Genomic DNA, 23,480 nt, shown 5'->3' on the forward strand with positions numbered 1-23,480 from the left:
CAAGAAAATTTTGAGGGCTTTGACGGCGGAATCAAATGCTTGATGAAATGGCGAGACGGCAATCGTGAATTCACTGCCGAATGCACTTTGGAATGTCTTGAAGAAATTGTTCAGAAAGCAGAATTGCTGTTAATTTGTGAATTAGGATTAAGTAATTGAGCAAGAAAAGATTTCAAGATTATATTTCACTGCAAACAAATTATGAGAGAACATTAACATACTTAGATAATTACTTTGGAGATATTAATCACTGGATTGCCAAGAATCTTATGTTTTTTCTAGTTTCAATCTCATAAACATAAATCATGTGTAACGTACAATATTTACAATTGTATATGACCATAAGGCGCTAATAAAAATGACCATAATTGAATAAATGACCAAAGTGTGTTAAGATATTTTTGAGCATCTTTGCATCTTATGATGTATTTGACGAAGATATTGAAATAAATATATAACGTGGTTTAACATGAGCTAGATGCCACTCACCAAACGATCACTCAATCAAATATCACACCCATAAAAGCAATAAGTGCGTTCCCGCGTCACCACATTTGTCTTTATCAATAAAAATGCTGGCCCCTAAAGCCTTATTCTGAAAAGCCGCGAATGACGCCAAGACAGATCCGGGCAGCGGCGACAGGAACGAATGGAATCGGGTGGTAATAGAGACGGTCAGACCAAATGACCGCCATCCGGACGTAGACAAAAGCGGATCCGCCGTAATAAAGCAGGATTGATGAAAAAGCGCTAAGCCACGCCGATATAACGGGAGGGCGCTGGTGAGGAGCGGGAGCGGGGCGGTTTACGTAATTCATTGCGCGTAGAAAAGTTTACAAATAATCCTTTAGCCTACGTGCTACAATACAAGAAAGTTACATCACAAAATTGTGAAACATGTCGATAAGTAGTTCAATAAAAAAATTCAGATGCGTGTATAAGATAAAAATGTCTGTTTGTTTTTGTCTTTTCGCAACAAGCATAAATGTCTAAGTGACATGTCATAGATAAGTCATAGATAAGTGGCATGTCAGTCATAGATAATTTTCATAGACACACAGATTTTAGCTACAACTGGTTTGGCAAATGTTAATGAATGGAAAAAGAAAGAAACACCTCTGGAGTTGCCGGCGTTCATAGGCAACGTTGACCATCAGGCGGGCCGTATGCTTGTTTGCAACCGACGTGGTATAAAAAAAGATACAACACAAACAAAAAGAAAAACACTATCGACATTGGATTGTATTCAGTTCTAAAAGTTCTATTATAAGCAATTTTAGCTAAAGTTTAAAGTAAAAACATTTCAACAAAAAGATGGTAATCCAAAAATCCAAAATTGGTACATTATTATTCCAACCAATAATACCCGCAAAGTTATTTATTGGAAACCATGATCTCTTCTAATTAACAAAAAGGGCTACCACAACATTCGTAATAGAAGTAGCACATATAAAACAAAGCAAAACTAATAAATAAACACCAACAACAGAACCTTGCGGCACACCCCAACAACGTCTTCTGTCGGGCTTTAATACGAAGCTATTGCTATTACGAAGATCGCGAGCCACCATCGAACACTCCCGGCTTTGCTGGACTCACTTTACCGGGATTTCGGATATGACGTAAAGCACTCACTTACAACGGGATCTGACCGAGTTTTTCCCGTATTTATTAGCTTAGGATATAAGAAATGGTTGCGGAGATTCGCGGGATTATTGCCGGAATACAATATGGTTTGGGATTTGGTTGACGTGCAGTTAATCGTTTAGCGTTCGTTGGAACAGGTATAAATCCTGAAGGGTAGTCCGTTTTCTTATCTGTGGACAACTTGAACTTTGTGTTGTTAAAGGGCTTCATAAAATTGTAAGTCGCATTAAAGGTTTTAAATCTTAAGAAGACTAGCCAAAAAAGAAACGTTTATACGGACTAAAAATAAAATAAAAACACATCTTCATTCAGATTTATCCAGAATATAATTCATTTACTATTGTAGTTTTATGGGAAAAAATTGCTTTACCTGTTTGAACAAACAAAATTATATTTTAAACAAAGAAAATTATATTTTGAAGAGGACACAAACATTTTAAACATACCTAACACCTATCAAAAACAATATAAGCCTCACAAAACTTAAACTAACAAGCTATCAAAAATTAAAAGCAATATTTAACTAGTCTAGTCCGGGTGACGGGAAAATCCTCTCAAAGGAGCACCAAAGATCCAGGAGCACAATAATGCCAACAAAACAAACATGTCAGTCAAACACATCCTCGTTTGGAGTGCGGGGCAAAAAGCGAAATTGCTACAATATTTACAGCTGACCTCGCATGAGTACAGGGGAACAGTATGGGAATGAACTATTGTTGCCAAAGAGGGAATTTGCAAAGTGCTTTAAAATAGCCTCTTGTCTATCAGCTGATGGCCATAATTCGTATCGCACTAAGGGATGTAAATCTATTGAAACGTCTAAAAGATTTTACTCAAACTTGCAATTCAATGTTGACATGACTTACTTCAAATTAGGTCCGGAAATACTACGTGTGCGATGAGTGAAGATGACATGTAAAGGATTTTCATACAGCCTCACACACACAGGCCTGTAAAACTTAATTTGTCTTGGCATTCAACCATCAAATAGTAGTAGATTCGTAATTTGTTTTTAGCTGTGTAAACCTACGAATAAAACAAATTTACTACAATTTTTTTTCATTGCAAGTTTGAGAAAAGCACTGTACAAATCTCGGCGAGAAACGGGGTTGCCGGATGCGTATCCCTATCCGTCTATATCTACTTGGCCTTCGCTTCCCGGCCTCTATAGTAATATTTCATGCGAACATCGTAATTGTTTGTAATTGTAGGAACACTAGCTTCTGCCTGCGACTTCATCTGCGGGGGATGATGATAATGATGATTGATAAAACCTATCATAAATATGTCCTTCCCCGAAACTCAAATAATTCAGATTGCTCTCAATATTAATTAAATTATTGTTTATTATTGTCTATTGATAACAAATTGTGGACCTGAGATATACAGAAGTTTAGATATTAAAAGTTTCGTAAAAGTTTAAGAAGAAGAATACCTTTGAAATGAATGAATAGTTAGCATTGTAATCGCTTCGCATTTCCCTACTGCACTCCTCGCGCTGCGTCCAAATTATCGTTTCTTAACCGTTCCTTTCTCTAACGAAACAGAATACAAAATACACCCCCTGGGGACACATGCCCACCACACGGTCACAGTTAACATATATTAATAACACGTTAATTTATTAACAAGCACTGTTTATCCAGAGATTAACTCAGAATAGTTTTAGTTGAACAACAAAGGGCCGAAAGGGTTCAAAGCGAATTTCTTGCCGACATATTTACCTAAGGTTACCTTCAGGTGATAGTAATTTTACGCGCCGGAGGTCCGAGCTTTGGTTGTGTACATTGTTATGCCTGAAATTTGTGCTGGAGTTCACGCAAGAATGACTTTTGGATGGAAATTCGAAGTTCGCAACGTTTGATGGTTAAGACATTGATGGGATTCATTTGGTTATGGTTTTATGTTTGTAGTTCATTGATCTGCAGCGACTTTTGGGGGAAAAGCTCAAAGTGGAATCTGCTCAGATTTAAATGTCGTATAAAGTGGATTCTTCCGCTTAATGTAAAGCTTAATAGTTTTGCAATTTTGTGTTAATTAAGCTAGTCAAATTTGCATTTGTGTTGAAAAATTCTCATTTCGTATCGTATATGATAGGACAATGACGCTGATTTCAACAATGGTAAATAAAACAAATATGGAACTATATTTGCCTATCAATCCAAAAATAGAAACTATCAAACATAATGTAGTAAATTCAACAGGTAAAGCCAAATTCATTTAAAACTAGCATCAAAATTCAAATTACAACAACCGCAAACAAAGATCGTACAAAAGGCGAAGGTCCGAACGTGCATCTTTAATGACCAACACGTATTGTTGCACTATTTGACTTATTTAACAACTACCCTCGAGAATTTCGTAAAATTAAACAATTGTATAGAAAATAAGCTCTCTTTGCCGGACGGTGCAAACAAAACTATTGTTACGTGTATTAATTAATGTGAATTTTAAATCTGAGGTTGTGTGGGTCTTTTGTGTAACGTTTTGTTAGCGACTTAAACGCAGTTTGAGGTACGCAAGGGTCAAGAAAGGTAGGTATTTCATGCAGTTCAAATTTCATATAAATATGTAAATAAGAGGGCGCAGAAGAGGATGACCATTTCGAAGACTAAAATTTAATCCATTTTTTTGTAACCAAGTTGTATTCATACAAGTAAAATAATATATGGGAAAAAATGCTATTGCACACCCGTTGGTACTAGACTTAATTTCAAACCTAGCTACAAATCTATAGAAAAACACATGGACCATTTAATTCGAAAACCGTAATTTGGCAAACACAGCTTCCGTCTAAAAAACAGAGACGGAGAAAGAATCAGATTTCCGAGTGGGAACCCTTCAGCTTCCTGTGGAGTAGATGATAATTATCCCTTAATGATCGGGGCTCCATCGGTGACGCGGGGGCAGTATTAATATAACATGCGATGACTGCGCGTTCAGACATGGACCTCATCAACAATTTATACCAACTTTTTTATTTGGGAGGAATTTTTGATGGAGATTGACGGTCAAAACGATCCGACAGTTGACAATCTAAAGAAGCTCTAATCGTAACTATATTTGCGGTTAATATTGGGATAGTATTTTCCAATAGAACCACGTTAAGCTGGGTAATTTTGTTATAAAGGAATTCAAGCTTTGTCTGGGATTAAAAGAAAAATTCCCATCTAAATTTGCCGCATGTGGCACTGGCATGTAAGTCTTTGTGATTAAAATTAGGGGAAATAACTTTTGTTCAACGTGTGATAAAATAAAATCTAGTATAGAATCTCCCGACTCAACGATACATTTTCGCTATAACTAAAGTAGCAGAGCATCAGCGACCACAAACGTGTACTAAGATCACGCGTAGAGTATATTTCTGAAAAAGCACTTTCACTTCACTTTTGTACGAATACCTTACTGTCGACATGTGATCAAAAATTCTCATCCGATATTCCCAGTATGTCGCGTTTTCTTTTTCTTCTGAATTCAGATCTTCCACCTTCCACTATTCCTTCAAACTTGATTCAAGAAACCGTCACCATCGTCTGTACGAGCCCTACGAAAGTGCGCTTTCGACTCGATTGTTCCACGAGATTTTAATAACGGTGCAACGCAAAGAAGTAAGGCCCATTGTTGACTTCAAGATGGTGGCCACTTCTGCTCACTTCGAATAATATTACACTTTGATTTTATTAAATCTTCAGGATTGGGAATTCCGTGTTAGAGATTGTGTTCGTTATGTAGGAATTTCAATGAGTTTCGACTATAGAACATTGTACAAATGACAAATGTTTTGTCAAACAGGAAATTCAATAAATTAAAACTATCGTAACATAAAATAAAATGGACATCGAGAATTCTGACGTGAGTTCAACCGCCGTGTTTGAATTTAAAAACCAGAACATCAGTCATATAATTTTACAGTAGTAAAATTCATAAAATTCATAGTCATATAAGTATATATGAAAAAAAATTCTTCTTTCTTCTAATTTCTTTTTCAGAAAAGGTGAGTAACTATACCTACTTTTCTGGTGCTTCGTTGTTTACACTAAGTTTAATTCATATTTGCAGGTTATGAAGGTCCTTTTCAGAAGACGAGATGCTTATACATATTAAACATTGCTAAAGTGGTCGTAAGTTATTTTAAGCACTTTCCCATGTCTAATACACGCTGATACCTTGATAATGGCACAACTATAAGCGCCATCAAACTATCACCGTTAATAAAAGCCATTCACGACCGGCTAATAGACAAGTCTTTGTCCTAACCGCCTGGATCTTTAGAGGCCATAAATAACTTCATTACCTGTTCGTGGGTACGTAAAGCATCTTGACTAACAATACGTAAATGTGGGGTATTAAATATATGGGGTGACAGTGGTTTACAGCCCAGGATATAGGGGCATAGGGTTAAACGCAAAATTGGTATGGAAAATTCATAATGTCGTGATGCCCGGGGGTCACAGGTTGCGGGAGGGCGATTTTCCGTGTTTGATTTTGTAACAGTATTTGTTACTGATTTCAAAACATAAGGTTACGTAGGTGTTTAATTTGGGACATGTTCTGGATATTAAGTATTAAGAAAATCGGAAATAGTCATTGAGATATTTGCTACTTAAAGACAAATTGAACATAGCATTAAAACGCACACAAAACATGGTAACAGATCGTTATGCATTATCCGTATACAGTTCTTAGCTGCGTTCATAGGTATTAATGCCAATAACACGCTAAGGTTACTCACACTCAATTCTTAGAAATAGATAAAACCAGACGATCCAAAAATTCAAATAAAAGAAACATCATCAAGAAACACACGTTCCACACTCAGCTAATGAACCCGGACGTGGATCCATCATTACACGCGGAGTGTCGCGCAAACAATCGCGTTCCAGTTTTCCAAAAGGGACCGGCTGATAGTAGTGGATTCGTTACAGCACCGAGTCGAGGGCCCATTGTGACTGGAGAACGCTGTTGTGTCCGACTTGTGGATAATTGCCCCCGTGCTGGGGATTAGGTTTTCTAGCATTATGATAGTGTGTGGTGTTTATTGAGGAAAACGTGAAAAAATAATCTTTGTAAAATAGTTTCTAGTGTCGGATCAATCAATGTGTTGTTATTCTCTCCCGTTGTTTGAGGGACATATCAAATAAGGTTTTTTTAAGGAGTTTCTATAAAAAATCTAAAGTCATTTGAAGGGTTTTCCAATTATTTATTAAAGAGTAATATTAAGAATAATTAACGATGAAGAGTATCAAACAATCGGAACCTTATGATTAAGTATGTTGATGTTGTAGATGTAGTGGTGACCACTAATTTTATTTCTTTACTTTGCATTCTTTCATGAGCGGTAGATTAAAATATTTGAATTTAAAGTGTTCTTAAAATTAGGGCATGACTAAATAAATTTTTTTTTAATTTGAAAACTTTAAGATCAGACGGAGAACAGATAGAAGTTTGCTTATCAAATATAGCACCATGAAGTTTTCTCTTAAGCTTCATCTACGGAACTGACCGATAGCCGAGATCAAATAATACAGTGTTAATCACTTGTCCGACATAGGAAACCTCACCCCACATTGTGTCTGAGACAAGGGTGACACGCGCACAAAGCTTGTTTATTGGCCGAGTACACCGCTATCCATCACCCACTGTTCCCGGACCTCGTGCCCTGATCATTATTTAAAATATAGATGAGAGTGTTTTCTTTCCGATAATCGAGACCGCGATTGAGGGTTCTACACAATAGCGCCTTTTGAAAGCGTCGCCCCGAGCCCTAGACGGGCCCGAGGACCGAAGTCTCGCTTATTTGTATTAGTAAATTGAAGGTACACTGTCCACTCTATTCAGATCCCCGCCAAAGCAATCCGAGTCTCCCTTTGGCTCGGATTTTTAAAAGTGGTGGGGGCGCGGGGGGTTCAATTAAGGTGGTCTTTGTGAACATTCTATCGGCGCGCAATGAAAAGAGTTGTGATTTTCTTTGATATGCGGAGACGCGGTTTGCCAAGTGAGAAATCAAAGGGCTCCATAGCGATGCATGACGGGTTTTATTAAGATTTAATGCCGCCAACGACACTCAGAGGCGGGAAAAGAACGAGTCTCAAGTATTCTGTTACGATGTATATTTTACATGGCGCCATTCGTTCGCGAAGTGCAGCATGGAAATGTGGCGCGAAATTCGTAACAACATTGCATCAAGTGCGAACTTAACTCGGCTCTCATAATCCCTCGTGCTAATGACGACGCCACCTCACTATCCTTTTACATTACATGAAAATAAAACAGATTCAAATCGTCTCGAACAGTTTCTTCGAGTAAGTCTATCATCATTAAGTATAGTGAAAAATTACTGACATGAATATTAGATATATAACAGACAGCTTTTATAGTTGGTTAAACAAACCGGCGTATTCTGATTTTAATAACAGGTTTTGAATTAAATCTGGATTAGTAATGGATCTGATCCGTTAGTGTCGAAAGTATCATTTCTTCAAACAAAATATGCCTGAAAAAATCTATAAGGTTCATAAGATCATCAGCTCCAGTTTAAATGTAGATGTTTTTCAGAAAGGAAAGGAATATTTGAAACAACAGAATGTACGGCTTACTATACATATAGACTTCTTCTTTTTCTTTGTCGTCACACTTGTCAGAGTGGTCTGGATCATCATATCAGGCCGGTGGCAAGTTTCACAATCCGTCGCCATTTTTCCCGTACTGTAGGTACATTCGTGGAGTGGTCTATTGAGTGCATTTTTGACGATGGTCTACCATAGTGGTGTACTTACTTTACATGTATATATTCAAAGACCAAAATATATAATATAGGTACATCATTTTCTACGGACCAGTTAAAATTTTCGTCATAAACAATCCTCAAGCATTACAAACTGCCGTGTCACCGTATCCACCTATCAACTTATAAAACGAAAGCACTCAACATTTTCGCAACACCCGAGAATCCTGTAGTGTATGGCGCTCTTAAGACGCTCCAAGATGGGAACCTTTCCTGTCCGGCCCGCCCACCTCCCTAGCTGTGAATATGTAAGCCTGCGGTGTTCATTAACTTAGCATGTTAAGCCGATGATCGTAGATAGTGTAGGTGCCGTTTTTGGGCCCGATTGAGAAAGGATGTATGTTAGTTTATTAAAGTAACCTTGAGATTTTAGACGCTCTAAGAATTTGTATTTATAGTGATTTAGTATTTTCATTAAATTATTAGAGAGTTTAAGAGAGAGAGAGAGAGAGATTAGAGAGTAAGGAGCTGGAAGAATATGATTCGAGCCCTAGGTATACCCCAGCAGTGGGTAACAGGATGAAAAGAAGAAGATAATAAGAAACTCAAATCTGATACATTATTCTATTCATTTTATTGTGATATAAACACACAAAAGACATTATAACGTTGTTGATTTTCGTTAAGAAAGATAATCATAACCTGATTCTGTTAATCAGGCAATGTTTATTGGAAAATATATGGAATGGAGTTTTGGAAATCGATTTAACGATTTTCATGAAACTTTTTTATCACGTAATTTAATATACAAAGCTGGAAATGACATTCAATTTCTTCTAAATATTTAAGTTATGTGTATATTGAGCATTTTTTTACTAGTAGCGCTTAATTAATAACATACACCTATTTCCCTTCCATTAATAAATCGTTTTATACATTCCTCTTTACATTCGTCTTAAAATTATCAAAAGCTAACGTGAAACAGTACCAGAATTCAATTAGTCTTCCACACAAAGGACGGAAACCCGTTAAGTATCCCTAATATCAGCTATCGGCATATCATACAATACTCAGGAGATAATAACTTATGACGTCAGCAATGTGCAGTTAATTTCGCCAGTTCGTTAGTTCGAAGGGGCTTGAGATATATTGTCTCAGTGGGAATTGTTTATCTTTAGCTGTTATTAAGACCATTCTGTGTAATAGTCGATGATATTTCGATGATGCAGACGTAAAGTTTGGAGATAATATGTGTAGTATGTGCTTTATCGTTTTAGGACTGTGTTATATCGATTCAGTGTCCATTAGTAAAGATAAATTATGGTTGCAAGATGGAGGCTCATAAAGACATAATAATGATGTCTATGAAACTAATCGTAAACATTTTTATGCGGACAGTTTCTGAGAGGCGACCACGCACAGGAATTTAGTCAAGAAAGGAAACCGTTGGATAAAGACGGCACACGAATGGTTGTTTTAGAGATCCTCGAGAGACGCGTTTATATAGAAGTAGACTTGTTCTATGAAGTATCATAGTAAAAAGACAAATACAAATCTCCCGATAGTCGCAAGTATATCAATTTAAAATAGGTTACTTATGTATTGATCATAATTCAGTTGAATTACGACCACTATATTAACATAGCACATTTAAAATATAAAGACCCATTGATCAAGCAATAAAAAGAAAATTCCCTTTGTCGTGATATTGAAGATAAATATCAGAGAATCTAGACGTGCATGCAAGTGCACGGACATTTATATAGACTGCGTTTTCACAAAGCGAGCTGCTTTGTCCGGAGACAACAAACGAATCCTCACTCAAAACGCTCAGAGAACGTGGAGATAACTTGTCTTTTAGAAATAAAGGTCAACCTTGCTTTATGAAAACTGGAAAAAAGCAATCAAATACAATACGATATGACAAATATATAAGTATAATAAGAGGCCATTCGTAATTTGCTATAAAAGGTTACCTAACTTATCTCCGAAAATTTTAAATCCGATTATAATAATAATCTCGAAATGTTTATTTGACCGAACGCGTTTTTTTTTCTAAGAACCGTTGAAGTTTTAGAAGGGTCACCAATCTAACCGAACCCACCGGCTCCCACAGGATGCTTTTTTCAAATGTTTGGAAAATTTAAGGGTTTAAAAAATGGAGTTATTTATATTATACATTCGCCAGAGAAAACCAAAAATAAGAAAATATTAATTAAGGAGAACTATATTAATGGCAAACTGAATAGGGACAATAAAGACGATACTATAGTTGTAAATAACGCGTTGTTCATTATTATTTCTAAAATTAACATGGATCTGACAACAAAAAATAACTTGAATTTAAATATACTCATCGATCGAAGTTTAGGTCATACCTAAGAATTTTGCAACACACGTGCAAAAACATAGATATATAATTACACTCAAAAAAATCATCAGAACGACATCATCTGTAAGGTAAAAATCACCTTTACCTTTCAGGTTCTTTTAATATTATCAGGTAAAGAAAATTTTCTCGTGACCAATCTAAAATTGACAAGAAAACCACGAAACGGGGTAATTTGCCCCTTAATTCCGTCCCGTCCTCTGATAAATCAGACCCACACACTATCGGGACATTATTAATTAAAATCCTGCCTCGGAAGCCCCACCTGTCCCAAGGCGTAACTCCAATCGGGTTAGACAAAGAACGGGCCAATTCGCCTTGGGCCACCAAATCCTTTATAGGGTAGTTAATCCTAGGAAGGACCAAGTATCGATACAAGATAGTTAATAGATTATGTTGTAGGGTTTCATAGTTGAAAGTTCGACCTAGTTTGAGGAAGCTTGCAAATCTGGTTTGAGCTATTATTGAGGTAAACTTTTTTTCTGATATTTTCTGAGTTGATATGCCATTAAATAGTTCGGAAGGTTTTAAGGTAATCTGAGAAATATGCAATATACGCAAGAAGATGTGCTCGAGTAATATGACAAACATTCAATATTATCAAAAAGAAAGAAGATTTCCTCAATCTATCCGACAGGATATACTCTCACTCTTATTAAGTGCGCTAATTCGTGCAAAAAACATTAGAGAAAAAGGAAATCAAAGAGGAAAATGATCACTAACAAATAACGTACAAAAAGAAACCACTTAACAGCGCTACTTAAAAGAGCATCCAATAAAACAAAAACTAACCCGAACAAACTTCGCAACCAATCTACAGCAGCACGATAAATAAGGCCGAAATCGGAACAAATGGACAGGCGGCAAATTAAACGCGGCTACATTTGGATTCCCATACATTAGGCACATCGATCTCACACGTCTAAACAAAGGCTCGGCGAAACGCTGGTGAACACGCGATCGTCTTAAGTTCTCCCCAAAACCTTCTCGGAGGGGGTCATCGGGATTTAGAAGCTATGCTGAGGTGGGTAAAGCGTATATTGGTTTGGGGGTTTTGGGAAAGGACTTTATGGAAAGGAAGGCTGTTGGACTGCAGCGTAACTGATACTTTGCCATTGTTCAAACAGGTGTTTTGTTAATAAGAACACTTAAATTAATTGAATTTGGTTTTCTATCACTGTTTTAGAGGTCAAAACGATTTAGGGATAGTTTTGACATAATACACTACAAATACTCTCATGTTTACATTGACGTTAAGATAAACTAGTAAGTAACTCAGTGAAAGAATTCATGTGTAATAAATAATTCAAACATTTTTCAATGCCAATTTTATTAAACTTAAATTAAAAAGTATTCGTGACGGTTACCACTACACAGCCGAACTAATACCTGCAAAAAGGAATACTTACAAATCGTACAAAATAGGCATACCTCTCAGTGTTTATGATGATTTTCTAACAACGACTGCATGGCCCTTGAACACCTGTATTACTGAATGGCAGCCGTTTCTCCGGCCCCGGGAGACCAGGTCTCCCAGAACCAGCCAAAACAAACAAGACACCAACAGTACAGGAAAATAAAATCTCCCATGAACCTGTGTCGATTGGTATTTTACACCAAAATATCAACAGACTAGCAAACAAAACCTACAGGTTAGAATCGGAACTCCAGTTACGTGACCAAATTGATGTACTGTGCCTAACCGAACACTGGCTACAAAACAACCAAATACCTACCGTCAACATATGTAACTACCATCTCCGTGCTCACTTTTGCCGGCCGTCCAAGACTGGAGGAGGAAGCTGCATATATGTTAAATCCGACATCCCCTGCATGGAAAGGAAAGAAATAACGGACTTGTCAGTAGAATCCCAGTTCGAGGTATGTGGTGTTGAGTGCATAGGACTGGATCTTATAGTGGTATGTGTTTACAGACCGCCAAGTGGTGACATATTATTTTATTTAGATATGTTGAGTAAATTATTAAATCTTAATTCCATTCAAAATTATAATGTTATAGTAATTGGTGATATAAATATTGACATACTAATAAAAAATTGTAATTCAAAATATTTATTAAATATTCTTAAACAATGTGGCCTCAGGCATCTAGTAAATACACCTACCAGATTAACCGATAGCTCGGCCACTTGTATAGATCATGCCTACTCCAATATAAATAAATCTTACATTAAATCTGTGTCCTCATATAATATGCATCTATCTGATCATTTATGTATTCACTTGAGCGTTAACATTAACATGAAACCTAATATCACCCAAAGTAGTCATGTGCTAAAAAGAACTGTTACTGTGCAACGAAAACAAAACTTTATCCAATGTTTAGAATCATATGACTGGAATTCAATTCTAAAGAAGACAATATGTCCCGGTAAACAAACTGAACTAGTCCTGAATGTCATAAAACATTATTATGAAATATATTTTCCATTGAAAAAACAACATGTCAAAAATAATGTAAGTGTGTGGGTCAATGATTCCATTAAGAAACTCCGTAAACTTATTTATAAAACTAAATGTATTTTATCTTCGAGCCCCGATAACGCTGAGTGTCGTGCCGATTTGCTCAGCTTAGAATCACAATACTGGTCTAAATTAAAGGAAGTTCGAAGTAGTTTTATTAATAATATGATATCAAACAGCAGTGATGATATGTGTAGGAGCGTATGGCGCGTTATCTCCGCTGAGACATGCAAAAATAAAAAATGCAGTGCACTAGATGTACTTGTCAGTAAATCAGCTGGCGATTCCCCTGCCGCCCGCGCCGCGCACGCAGCCGCTCAGCTTAACCGGTACTACATAGATACGAATGTAAACAACGAGCCGCCGTGCGCTAGCGCAGCGCTAGCTTATCTCTCGCTATATTTACCTGTTGCCCCACTTCCGTATCATTTCGAGCCGTTTACCCATAAGGAAATGATCATTGCGTGCAAACGGATTAAAAGAAAGGAATCGAAAGATATCAATGACATGTCTACTCGGATCATAGATTGCCTGCCCACGACCGTTATTTCACTGTTACTTTTACTGTTAAATAATTGCATGCATATTGGGATTTATCCTGACGTATTGGAACAAATTAAAGTTCAGCCTATTTATAAAAAGAAAGGGGAAATGCACTTGCCAAAAAATTATAGGCCAATATCATTAATACCTATATTATCAAAAATCTTCGAACGCTTAATTAGTGATAGAATAATGAAACATATCATGTCAAAAAATCTTTTAAATCGCCAGCAATTTGCGTACCAGCCGGGACGTTCTACCACAGACGCGGCGCGTGAAGTAGTAGAGCGAGTGACGGCGCACCTGGAGGGCGGGCGGCAGGTCGCAGCGGTATTCTGCGACTTGTCGCGCGCCTTCGAGATGATCGACCATTCGCTTCTTCTTACCAAGCTCGCACGTTACGGCTTTACAGGTAGTTTCCACAAAGCAATTGCGTCGTTCCTGGAAAATCGAAAGCAGCGCACCTACGTCCTCAATACGGGGTCAGATCTGGAACCGATTGGTGACTGCGCCGTGCCCCAAGGATCGGTTATGGGAAATAACCTGTTTTTGATTTTAATTAATGACATTACGACTGCCTGTAATGAGCCGGAATATGTGATATTTGCTGACGATACTTGCATCATAGTTCATGCTGACGAACTGGAAGCTTTGAAATTGAAGCTTCGCCTAGTCATGGAACACATGTCTCGGTGGTTCTCTTCCAACGGCATGTTATTAAATGTGGAAAAAACAAACATTTTACATTTTAGTTTAAAAAAGAAATACAGCCCTCTAAATGTAACCACCAATAACACCATTGTACCTCAGGTTGACTCGGCTAGGTACCTGGGCTTCGTAATAGATTCGGGGCTGACATGGTCGTCACACATTGACTATATGTGCGATAAACTCTCCGCCGCTTGCTATGCACTGTCTAGGCTCGCACCTACCTTGTCTCCCAGCAACTTGAGGAAAGCATACTTTGGCTACTTTCACTCAATTTTAATTCAAGGGGTTGATTTATGGGCAACGTCTGCTAATCGTGACAGGGTTTTTAAAATCCAAAAGCGAGCTTTGCGCATCATAGGCCGAAAACCGGTAGACAAAAAAATAAAGAACCAAAGAATAAATAAAGAATAAAGACATTTTCAGACTTCATAAAATCCTTACCTTACCAAGTGTTTACATACTGACTGCTTGTACATACATTCGTAGCAACCTACATAACTATAAAACATACGGGCAATCTACCCAAAGACCTACACGCAGTCGGCACCTGCTGATGCCCCCACGCAGACGTCTAGCTAAGGCTCGCGCGGCTCTCAGCGTTGCGGGGATCCATTTGTACAACTGTGTTCCTGAACACATAAAGAGACAGGATAGTATTGCCTCATTTACAAAAGGACTAAAGGCACTCCTTACTGACCTTGCGTGCTACGATGTAAACGAGTTTCGGCAAAAAGATCATTGATCCTAGCACTACGAGTATTCAAACTCTGTAAATAAAAATAATATAATAATGTGTATTAAAATTTGTTCTTGCTTAGTTTTTTTTTTAATGTTAATTACTGTATTTAATCATGTTTTCGTTGTGCACAATAAAGAATATTATTATTATTATTATTATTCACGTGATGTATACTTAGCTTAATAATTTAATCTAATTTTTTATTTAATTTTTAATATATTGTATTTTTGTTTGACATGTAAATGAGATGAACATTTATCAATAAATCATCTGAAATCTGAAATTAAAAAACGTTTCTAAGACTTGACTTTAGTACTTTATCTGCAGATATTGCCAAATCAACTGAGAAGATTCCTTTCTGACCAACAAACTCACCGATTCGATCTTTCTTTTTCAACAGGGGTTTCTTCTTTCCAGAAGTGTTGCTTGAAAGATCAGTTCCGCTATGAGCTTCTTCAAGAATTCAAGCGGGTTCATACCTGGCGCAGTAGTAAAAAATTCCGCGTTGAGTTTGGCTGAACGACGTGGATGACGAGCGAACTTGAAAAATCTAGACAAACAAGGTCATAATTCCGTTAGCTAGCGAAAGTCACTTTCTCTACTAAGTGGACCTTCTGCAGAGTAATACAAACTACTAATAATAAAATTATATCTTCGGCAATAGTCATAATTTGCCCTTACAATACCGTGTGACAAGCGGCCGCCCCTTTAATGCGGCACAAGCAAAAACAAAACAATCCGATGCTCACCTCCTCGCGTCCGGTTCCGTACAGTAAATTTACATTCCCCACCATCCATCCCAGAAGTCCATCCGGGCTGGTAATAAAACGGTCTTGAGGCGCAAGTCTTTGAGGGGCAAGGCATGTGAGTGGAGCGGGATACTTTTGAGGTGTAAAGGATAGTTTCAATGAAAATCTACGATTGAGGTAAAAAAAATTGGTATAGAGTAGAGCGGCTGTGGACTTGAGGTTTTAAATTAGGATTTGATGCTGAAGTAGACCAGCTGAATATTCAATTTAGGGAGTGATGTTATGTTCGAGTAAGCCGTTGAATAGTTACTTAACAAGAACCAAAAAATGTTATAAGAAACACTCATATAAAAGTCATATAAGACACCTCGGAAATATCCATTACCAGGAGGCGTATTCTGATTCTAATAACAGGTTATACATTTTATGGACATGTTCTGTCAGTGGCAAAAGTATTTTTTATAATACTCACTACGTTTAAATTTCTCCCCTAAAAGAAATAGCAAAATTTGTCGGATTTTTCTTTGTAATGCGAAGATGAGGATAGATCAGCCGCTAATTCTCATTGTTTGCCCCTGCCTCAAGACGGCCGTTCAGGCCTAGAGATATATGCCGAAGGGTACACCCTGTTTACAGGCTGATGCTATCTCGTAATTGTGACAATATTTGCTTGAGGCTTTTATGGTGAGGTACAGGTAAATTGGTGGGGTCATTTTCCACTAAAGTTTAAGTGAAGTTGAAATTTGTGATATCTGATTAATTAAATCGCAAAGTTTAATTGGAGCCTGGGGTCTTATCAATTATGGAGCTGATTAGTCTAGCGTTTTGGTCTTGTTTTACTTTAAATGTATTGTAATATCGGAACTTTGGACTAAACAATTATAAATTAATCTGAGGAACGCGAAAAAGTTTACATCTCATGTCGTCTGTTTCAAACCGTTAAAAAGTAAATAAGTAAATTGTAGTAGAAAGTTGTATAAAAATATGCGACGCAACTTTAATGATGTTGAGCCGGATTAAAAAGTACAAATGGAAACTGGAAAATACATAAATAACACCAATATCATCATGACGTCTGTATAAGTTCTCACACAATTAAGTCCTTTGCATTGCGGATTTTTCATACCTCCACTTTCGAATTGCTTTGCGAATATATGCATTCCTCAATATTATTTCTTTTCCCAAAAACGTTACGAAAAACAGTGCTGCCCTTCAAATGCTCATCCTATCTGCCATTTAGTCTCACCACTTGACCAACATATCCAAATGGCTCTTTCTAAATTTCAGCACACCCCTTACTCCAGATTTAGGGTCGCACTCACAACCGGCTAAGGTGAAAAGTACACCTAAGTTCAGATTAACAATCGGACCGGGCAAAGGTCCGCCGGCCTCGGCGATAAATTCCCCTGGATAGAGCACTCCGCAGGACCTTAAATATTGAGACGATCTAAGTTCTTGGATGGGATAAGTGGACATTGGTTGTATAATCTTATTTTCTCTTTATCTTCGTCGAATTACTATAATTCATTTAAAGAGCTTAGTGTTGGGATTCTTCTACAGATTACTTTGCCCGAACTTGAGTAATTGACTATTCCTACTTATAAAGGACTTTTAAACTGACGACTGTTTATTTGTCTAATACTTGACATAAGTATTATAGTTTGGCCAACAGGTATCACTAGAGAATAGATATGGAGAATCCTATGTTTTCTTCTTAGTCCAGTACTATCGCTCCAAAGATGGATGGATGACTTTCCTAGGGTTATTCTGACACATAGTCAAGCCATACATTGGGATCGTCTCTGGTAATCTGATGATGATGATACCTATCATTTTATTCAGTACTTTACCTTTAGAAAATGTCGCGTAGATCTACAATTCTACACGTTTTAACGATGAATATATTTTGAGAAAAGAGTTTTGAAATAGGTACAATTTTGAAGTGTCTTTAAACTTTTCGGTTCGTTAGTCGTTTCTAAGTCCGCCTGGATCCTTGCCCACATCCGTCGCTACATCGTTGGCCACTATAAATCGGCCAATGAGAAGTAGTGATTTAATCGGAAACCCCAGGGCCCGAGGAAGCCATTAAATCGTATGGTCAGAGGATAATTAATTCTGCGGGCACGGTCAAGTGAGATTAATGGCAATAGTCTTTCGATGGGCAGGCGTGGATTTAAATGTACAACATAATACTTCAAGAACAATGGCTTATAGGGAGTTTCGGGTTCGATGCTCACGCTTCAACTAATACACTCAAGAGAAATGAAATCGGGTAGTTTTGTATGGAAACGTCCCTACAAAGTGACTCCCTTGAGTATAAATGTAAGGTAGTGTAACTTGATTTTTATATTTAGGTACGCTATACATCACATACACTTAAGTCATTTTCAGTACCCCTAGTGTAACTTTGATCGACATCATAACGTGACGAACGCGTTTGCGTTAAGTCTCATTTTGTATAGGATTTTGAGTTTCCAAAACGTCCCGCTTGGCGCGCTCTTTCGAAATCCAATACAAAATGAGACTAAACGCAAACGCGTACGTCACGTTTGGAAATCGAATTTATTTACACTAGGGGTACAGATGATTCTCACTTTATTTACAAAAACATAAAAATATGCAATTGTCCTCATGTAAAATTAATGTATAAGATACACAAATCATACAAAAACGCATTTTTTTTTAATCAGATTTTTATTGAGGCTTTGGACACTAGGTGAACATGTCAGCCTCATGGGTGCTTTCATAGTTCCCTACGCAAGGGAGAGATCAATAAAGTGGTATACGCTGATTGCTATGTCTGATAAAGGCTCTGCCAACCAACAATTGATCTGTCCATTGTGCATGGAGCCCAAACTACTAAATATCCTTTTTCTCAAGTCCGAATTCCGGACGCAGTCCAACAATACGTGAGACAAGTCATCAGGCTTCTGACAGTCTACACACAGTGGTAACGGTTTAACACCCATCGTACATAGAAACTTATTTGTAGGGATGTGTCCGGACCGGACTCGGAAAGCTGAGACTAACACTTTTCTAGCGAGGTTGGCGGTATCAAACCAGGGTATCCACAAGGGTCTAGCTTGGATTGTTCTGTACCAGATTCCTACATCTCTTGATAAAGATTGTTCTCCAAAATGGTATTCCCATTTTTGTAAACATCTTTTTTTAATTCTAGGAATGACTTCACTTGTATATAAATTGTAATTTTGTCAAAACCTGTAAAATTTGTTGACGGCGTCTTTATTCGGAGGCTATTTTGTTACGCTAAATATACACTCAATAAACGACTCGACTCGGGAATTAAGTCTCGAAAGTTTTTTAACCGGCGAGTCTTAAAAAATCTAGTCGAGTTGTTCAAATTTAGACTCAAAAGACTCGAGTTTTATCTGTTCTTTGCTGCTTGGAGCAATCGGCTCTAAACGGCCCCTAATAGTTTAGTGACATATGTACAGTTACGGTCTTTAATTGTTGAGCCATTTAGGGTTTACTTTACATTGGACATATCTTACCATTAGTATTGTCAGAACCTCTAAGTCCAATACCGTACCACCGGGCTAGCTATGAAATGGCGACGTTGTCGATGTGTTTAAAAAAAAGACATTTTGGGGAAAATCTTACACATACAGATATACTAGATATAGACCCAAACTAACAAAACCTTGTCTCCTTGTGTAGTCTGTTAAGACATATATACTTAACAGATACTCTTGTACGTATAGGTATATCTCGGCGGCCGATCGTAAGATCAGGCAGATCGTGAAATTCCTAGGCATATCGTGAAACGTGACAATCTTTTTCTCATTCCCTGAGTCGACGGAGCCTCGCTACTATTTCTGGACAGTTTGCCCTTCGTGCATCTTAAGCTACATAACGAATTTATCTTACCTATCTATTAGTTTAATTTGACTATCGTCAAAACATTACACAGGAACATTACTATCACCCGCCGACATATACGCCACTAGCTTCAATAGTATTATTATTTTAAGCTATTATTATAATATTTTAACGTATTTCATAGATAACAGTTTTGTTAGTTTCACTAGACCCGCTATCTCCAGTTACCCGTGAACAAAATGCATGTAACTGCGTCGAATATCCGGAGCTCAAAACAATATAAAAGGTAATCATGGTCCATATCCCGGTCGATTTGTCTAGTATTTCATAGATATTTGAAAATTTTCGCATCTTTGTGATCTTACGTAAGAACTATGAAAACCCCCTCCCTCTACGAAAAAATAAGACATGTTCCCCCTCCATCCCTAAATCGTCTAACATAATAATTGCAAAAATAATGGTATTTAATGGGTGGCAGGAAGCGCTGGTGGCCTAGCGGTAAGAGCGTGCGACTTGCAATCCGGGGGTCGCGGGTTCAAACCCCGGCTCATACCAATGAGTTATTCGGAACTTATGTACGAAATATCATTTGATATATTTTACCAGTCGCTTTTCGGTGAAGGAAAACATCGTGAGGAAACCGGACTAATCCCAACAAGGCCTAATTTATCCTCTATTTCGATTGAAAGTGTACGGTTCTACAATAAACTGCCAAGTAGCGTAATTGAACTTCCACTGAATAGATTCAAGAAACATAATTAGGAGTAGATTAATTTGTAAAGCTTATTATAATACCAAGGACTATATTAGCGACAAAAATGCCTGGGACTGAGTTGACATATGCACTCGTAATATTAATATTATTGTATAATTTCTGCTGTTATTCTTATTCCTATTTTTGTGTTTGACATTGTCTTTTACATTATTGTTAATTGTTACCAATTTCATTGTTTTTTTTATTTATTATTATTGTTTTTTGTTTAATTAATGATTATAATTGTACTTATATTTGTATGACTTGTCAAAAGTGCTTATTATTAAGCCTACTTGAATAAATTATTTTTGAAGTTGAAGTTTTGAAGTCTAGGTTGGAAGGTCAGATGGCAGTCGCTTTCGTAAAAACTAGTGCCTACGCCAAATCTTGGGATTAGTTGTCAACGTTGGGACAACGCGAGGAAGAAGAAGATGGTATTTAGTGGGTATTCATTAATAATTATGGTACACCCGATCAACCAGTCCTCTGCAAGGTTACTGAGAGACTTCTTAAATTGTAACAAACCATGCAACTTTTATTAAACAACATTTTATATATTGTTTCTGAAATGGTCTGCAGGCCGTAGGGCAAAGATGATCGGGTCTTTATCATTTGTCACCATGCCTGTCACGTTCTAATAAGTATGTAAGAGTTAAAGTGACAGGCATAATGACAAGTGATAAAAATGGAACCATGCTGCCGCCGCTGAATTAGGTACAGGTATAATTTATGCAATTTGTAAAAAATAAAATAAAAATGCTTCTTATAGCTTATAGCTTCTTTTTATGACAACCATTCTGGCCTAGTGGATAGTGACCCTGCCTATAAGCTGATGGTCCCGGGTTCAAATCCTGGTAAGGGCATTTATTTGTGTGATGAGCACGGATATTTGTTCGGAGTCTTGGGTGTTTTCTATGTATTTAAGTATTTATATAGAATATATATCGTTGTCTGAGTACCCACAACACAAGCCTTCTTGAGCTTACTGTGGGGCTAAGTCAATTTGTGTAGTAATCTCCTATAATATTTATTTATTTATAGCTTGTGACACCCGTCAAACCTTATTGTATTAAAAGTGCTTGTTGCTATGTAACTCACAACACACTCCACAACATGCCATTACAACCACCGGGACCGGCCACCACTGTATGTGGAACACATAATTGCTAAAATAATAAACATTATTTTTAAATTAAAGACTAGTGCCTATTTCTTAATATGTATGCAGCAATCCTGTAGAGATAAATTTAATGAGAGTGAACTAAAGTACTGTTTTTAAAGGATAAACTAAGGGCAGAACAGAAGGGCATCCATAAGTCACTATCTGCTCTGCGGGGAAAGTAAGATTTGAGGAGAATAGTGTAAGAATGCTACCGGGTCAATAACCTGCAGCTTGAACTGCAGGGAATTGGGCTGAATGCAATAAGCGATCAACAGTCCAACTATTTCCGGCTGGGTGTCCCTGCACTGCATCTATAGTGTATATTCCTTTATTCCTTAACTTTGGAATAGGTTAGCTAAGCCAACACGATCTCCTTTAACCCTTTGTGCTGGCAGTCTGCTAAATTTGAAATTTAAATGATAGACTCAAAATTGTCATTGCAACAATTCAATTATGATGTTGGCCACCTTAAGGATTGAAAATGTAATTGAGTATGTGGAAAAACAAGAACAGGATATGGCCTTTATAGTGTGGAATGCTCTAAGCACCACAGCCATCGATTTTTTTTATGATTAATAAGAATTAATTAATAATTTTTATTTATGAATTAATAAGTCAATGGTCAATTCACATTTTTTATACTTATTACACAACTGTAATTATTTTTCTAGGTAATAACCTCTATTATTGCATGTTAGAATAGATGACTGAACTTTATCTACAGCAGTTTAGAGCCGAGTCAGCATATGAATCTTGTATGTGAATTTTACGCACCAGTTTTCTTAAAACAATGTTGAATTACTGTTATATTATACTTACATGGTGTTAAGAGACAAGAGTATCAGTTAAATAACAATTCTATGGTTTAGTTTACAACAATATGACTAACAGAATAAATCAAGAATCATACAAGATTTATCTTGGATAATGTTAAGACATTTAGCAATATTGCACATGTTTGATAATTTTCTTTTATTAATTACTCTTAAAACTAATTATTTACTACAATAATTTGAGCTGTTACACAATATTACACCATCGCTGGATGTAAAAACAGATTGCAGTAAATGACAACATAACCTCAAAATAAGGTTAGTTTTCGCGCCGGTAGCCCAACACAAGCTTCACGAAAACTACTAACAATACACTTATACACTAAAACATACCTGATAAGGGGTTTCTTCATCGTGTTCCTCCAAATGCTTCAAATTTAAGCTCGCTAAACAGTTCTCAATTGAATTCCAAACGTACAACACATCATCTCTTAATTCTAACAAATTACGCAACTTTCCACTTGGATTCTCCTTTAAACTTTCACTAAGGTCCTGAAATATCTTATGGTTAGATAATTTCATTTTATTCGAGTGGGAAATCATGTTAAAAACGAACTCAGCAGTTTGTTTTTGCTTTGAGCGCGACGTTTTTAGAGCTGACAGCTGACAGATCTTTTTTTTTAAGAGCGTTCGGAAACGGTTCAGTGCGTTTCGTTATTGCTCTGCTATGATAGCGTAGGACCAAAAGTAAAATATTAATCGCAGTGTTTAAGTTAATTTAAGGCCATAACTAGACTATCATAGATTAGGGTAATTTAAATATGAAGGCCCTATGACGGTTTAATAACAACATATGACTTAACTAATAATATGTCTATATGTAATGTAGTATGTAATTTACTCATGAGTCCCTTTAGACACTTTAATGAAATGTAAGGGGTACATCGAGTGGATGCTGCCCTTGC

The 23,480-nt window shown here is 37.0% G+C and overlaps 1 protein-coding gene across 1 annotated transcript in view; it reads right to left on the reverse strand.

Annotated features, from left to right (window-relative positions):
• Positions 1–23,254, reverse strand: part of LOC133528836 (nucleoporin 88) — a 178,967-nt gene extending 155,713 nt beyond the window's left edge. The window contains exon 1 of the mRNA XM_061866323.1: positions 22,909–23,254. Within this exon, the coding sequence (XP_061722307.1) occupies positions 22,909–23,118 (210 nt within the window). The 5' untranslated portion in view covers positions 23,119–23,254. The remainder of the gene's footprint in view (positions 1–22,908) is intronic.
• Positions 23,255–23,480: the final 226 nt, after the last annotated feature.

The sequence above is a fragment of the Cydia pomonella genome, chromosome 20 (genome assembly GCF_033807575.1).
Source record: "Cydia pomonella isolate Wapato2018A chromosome 20, ilCydPomo1, whole genome shotgun sequence".
Lineage (NCBI taxonomy): Eukaryota > Metazoa > Arthropoda > Insecta > Lepidoptera > Tortricidae > Cydia > Cydia pomonella.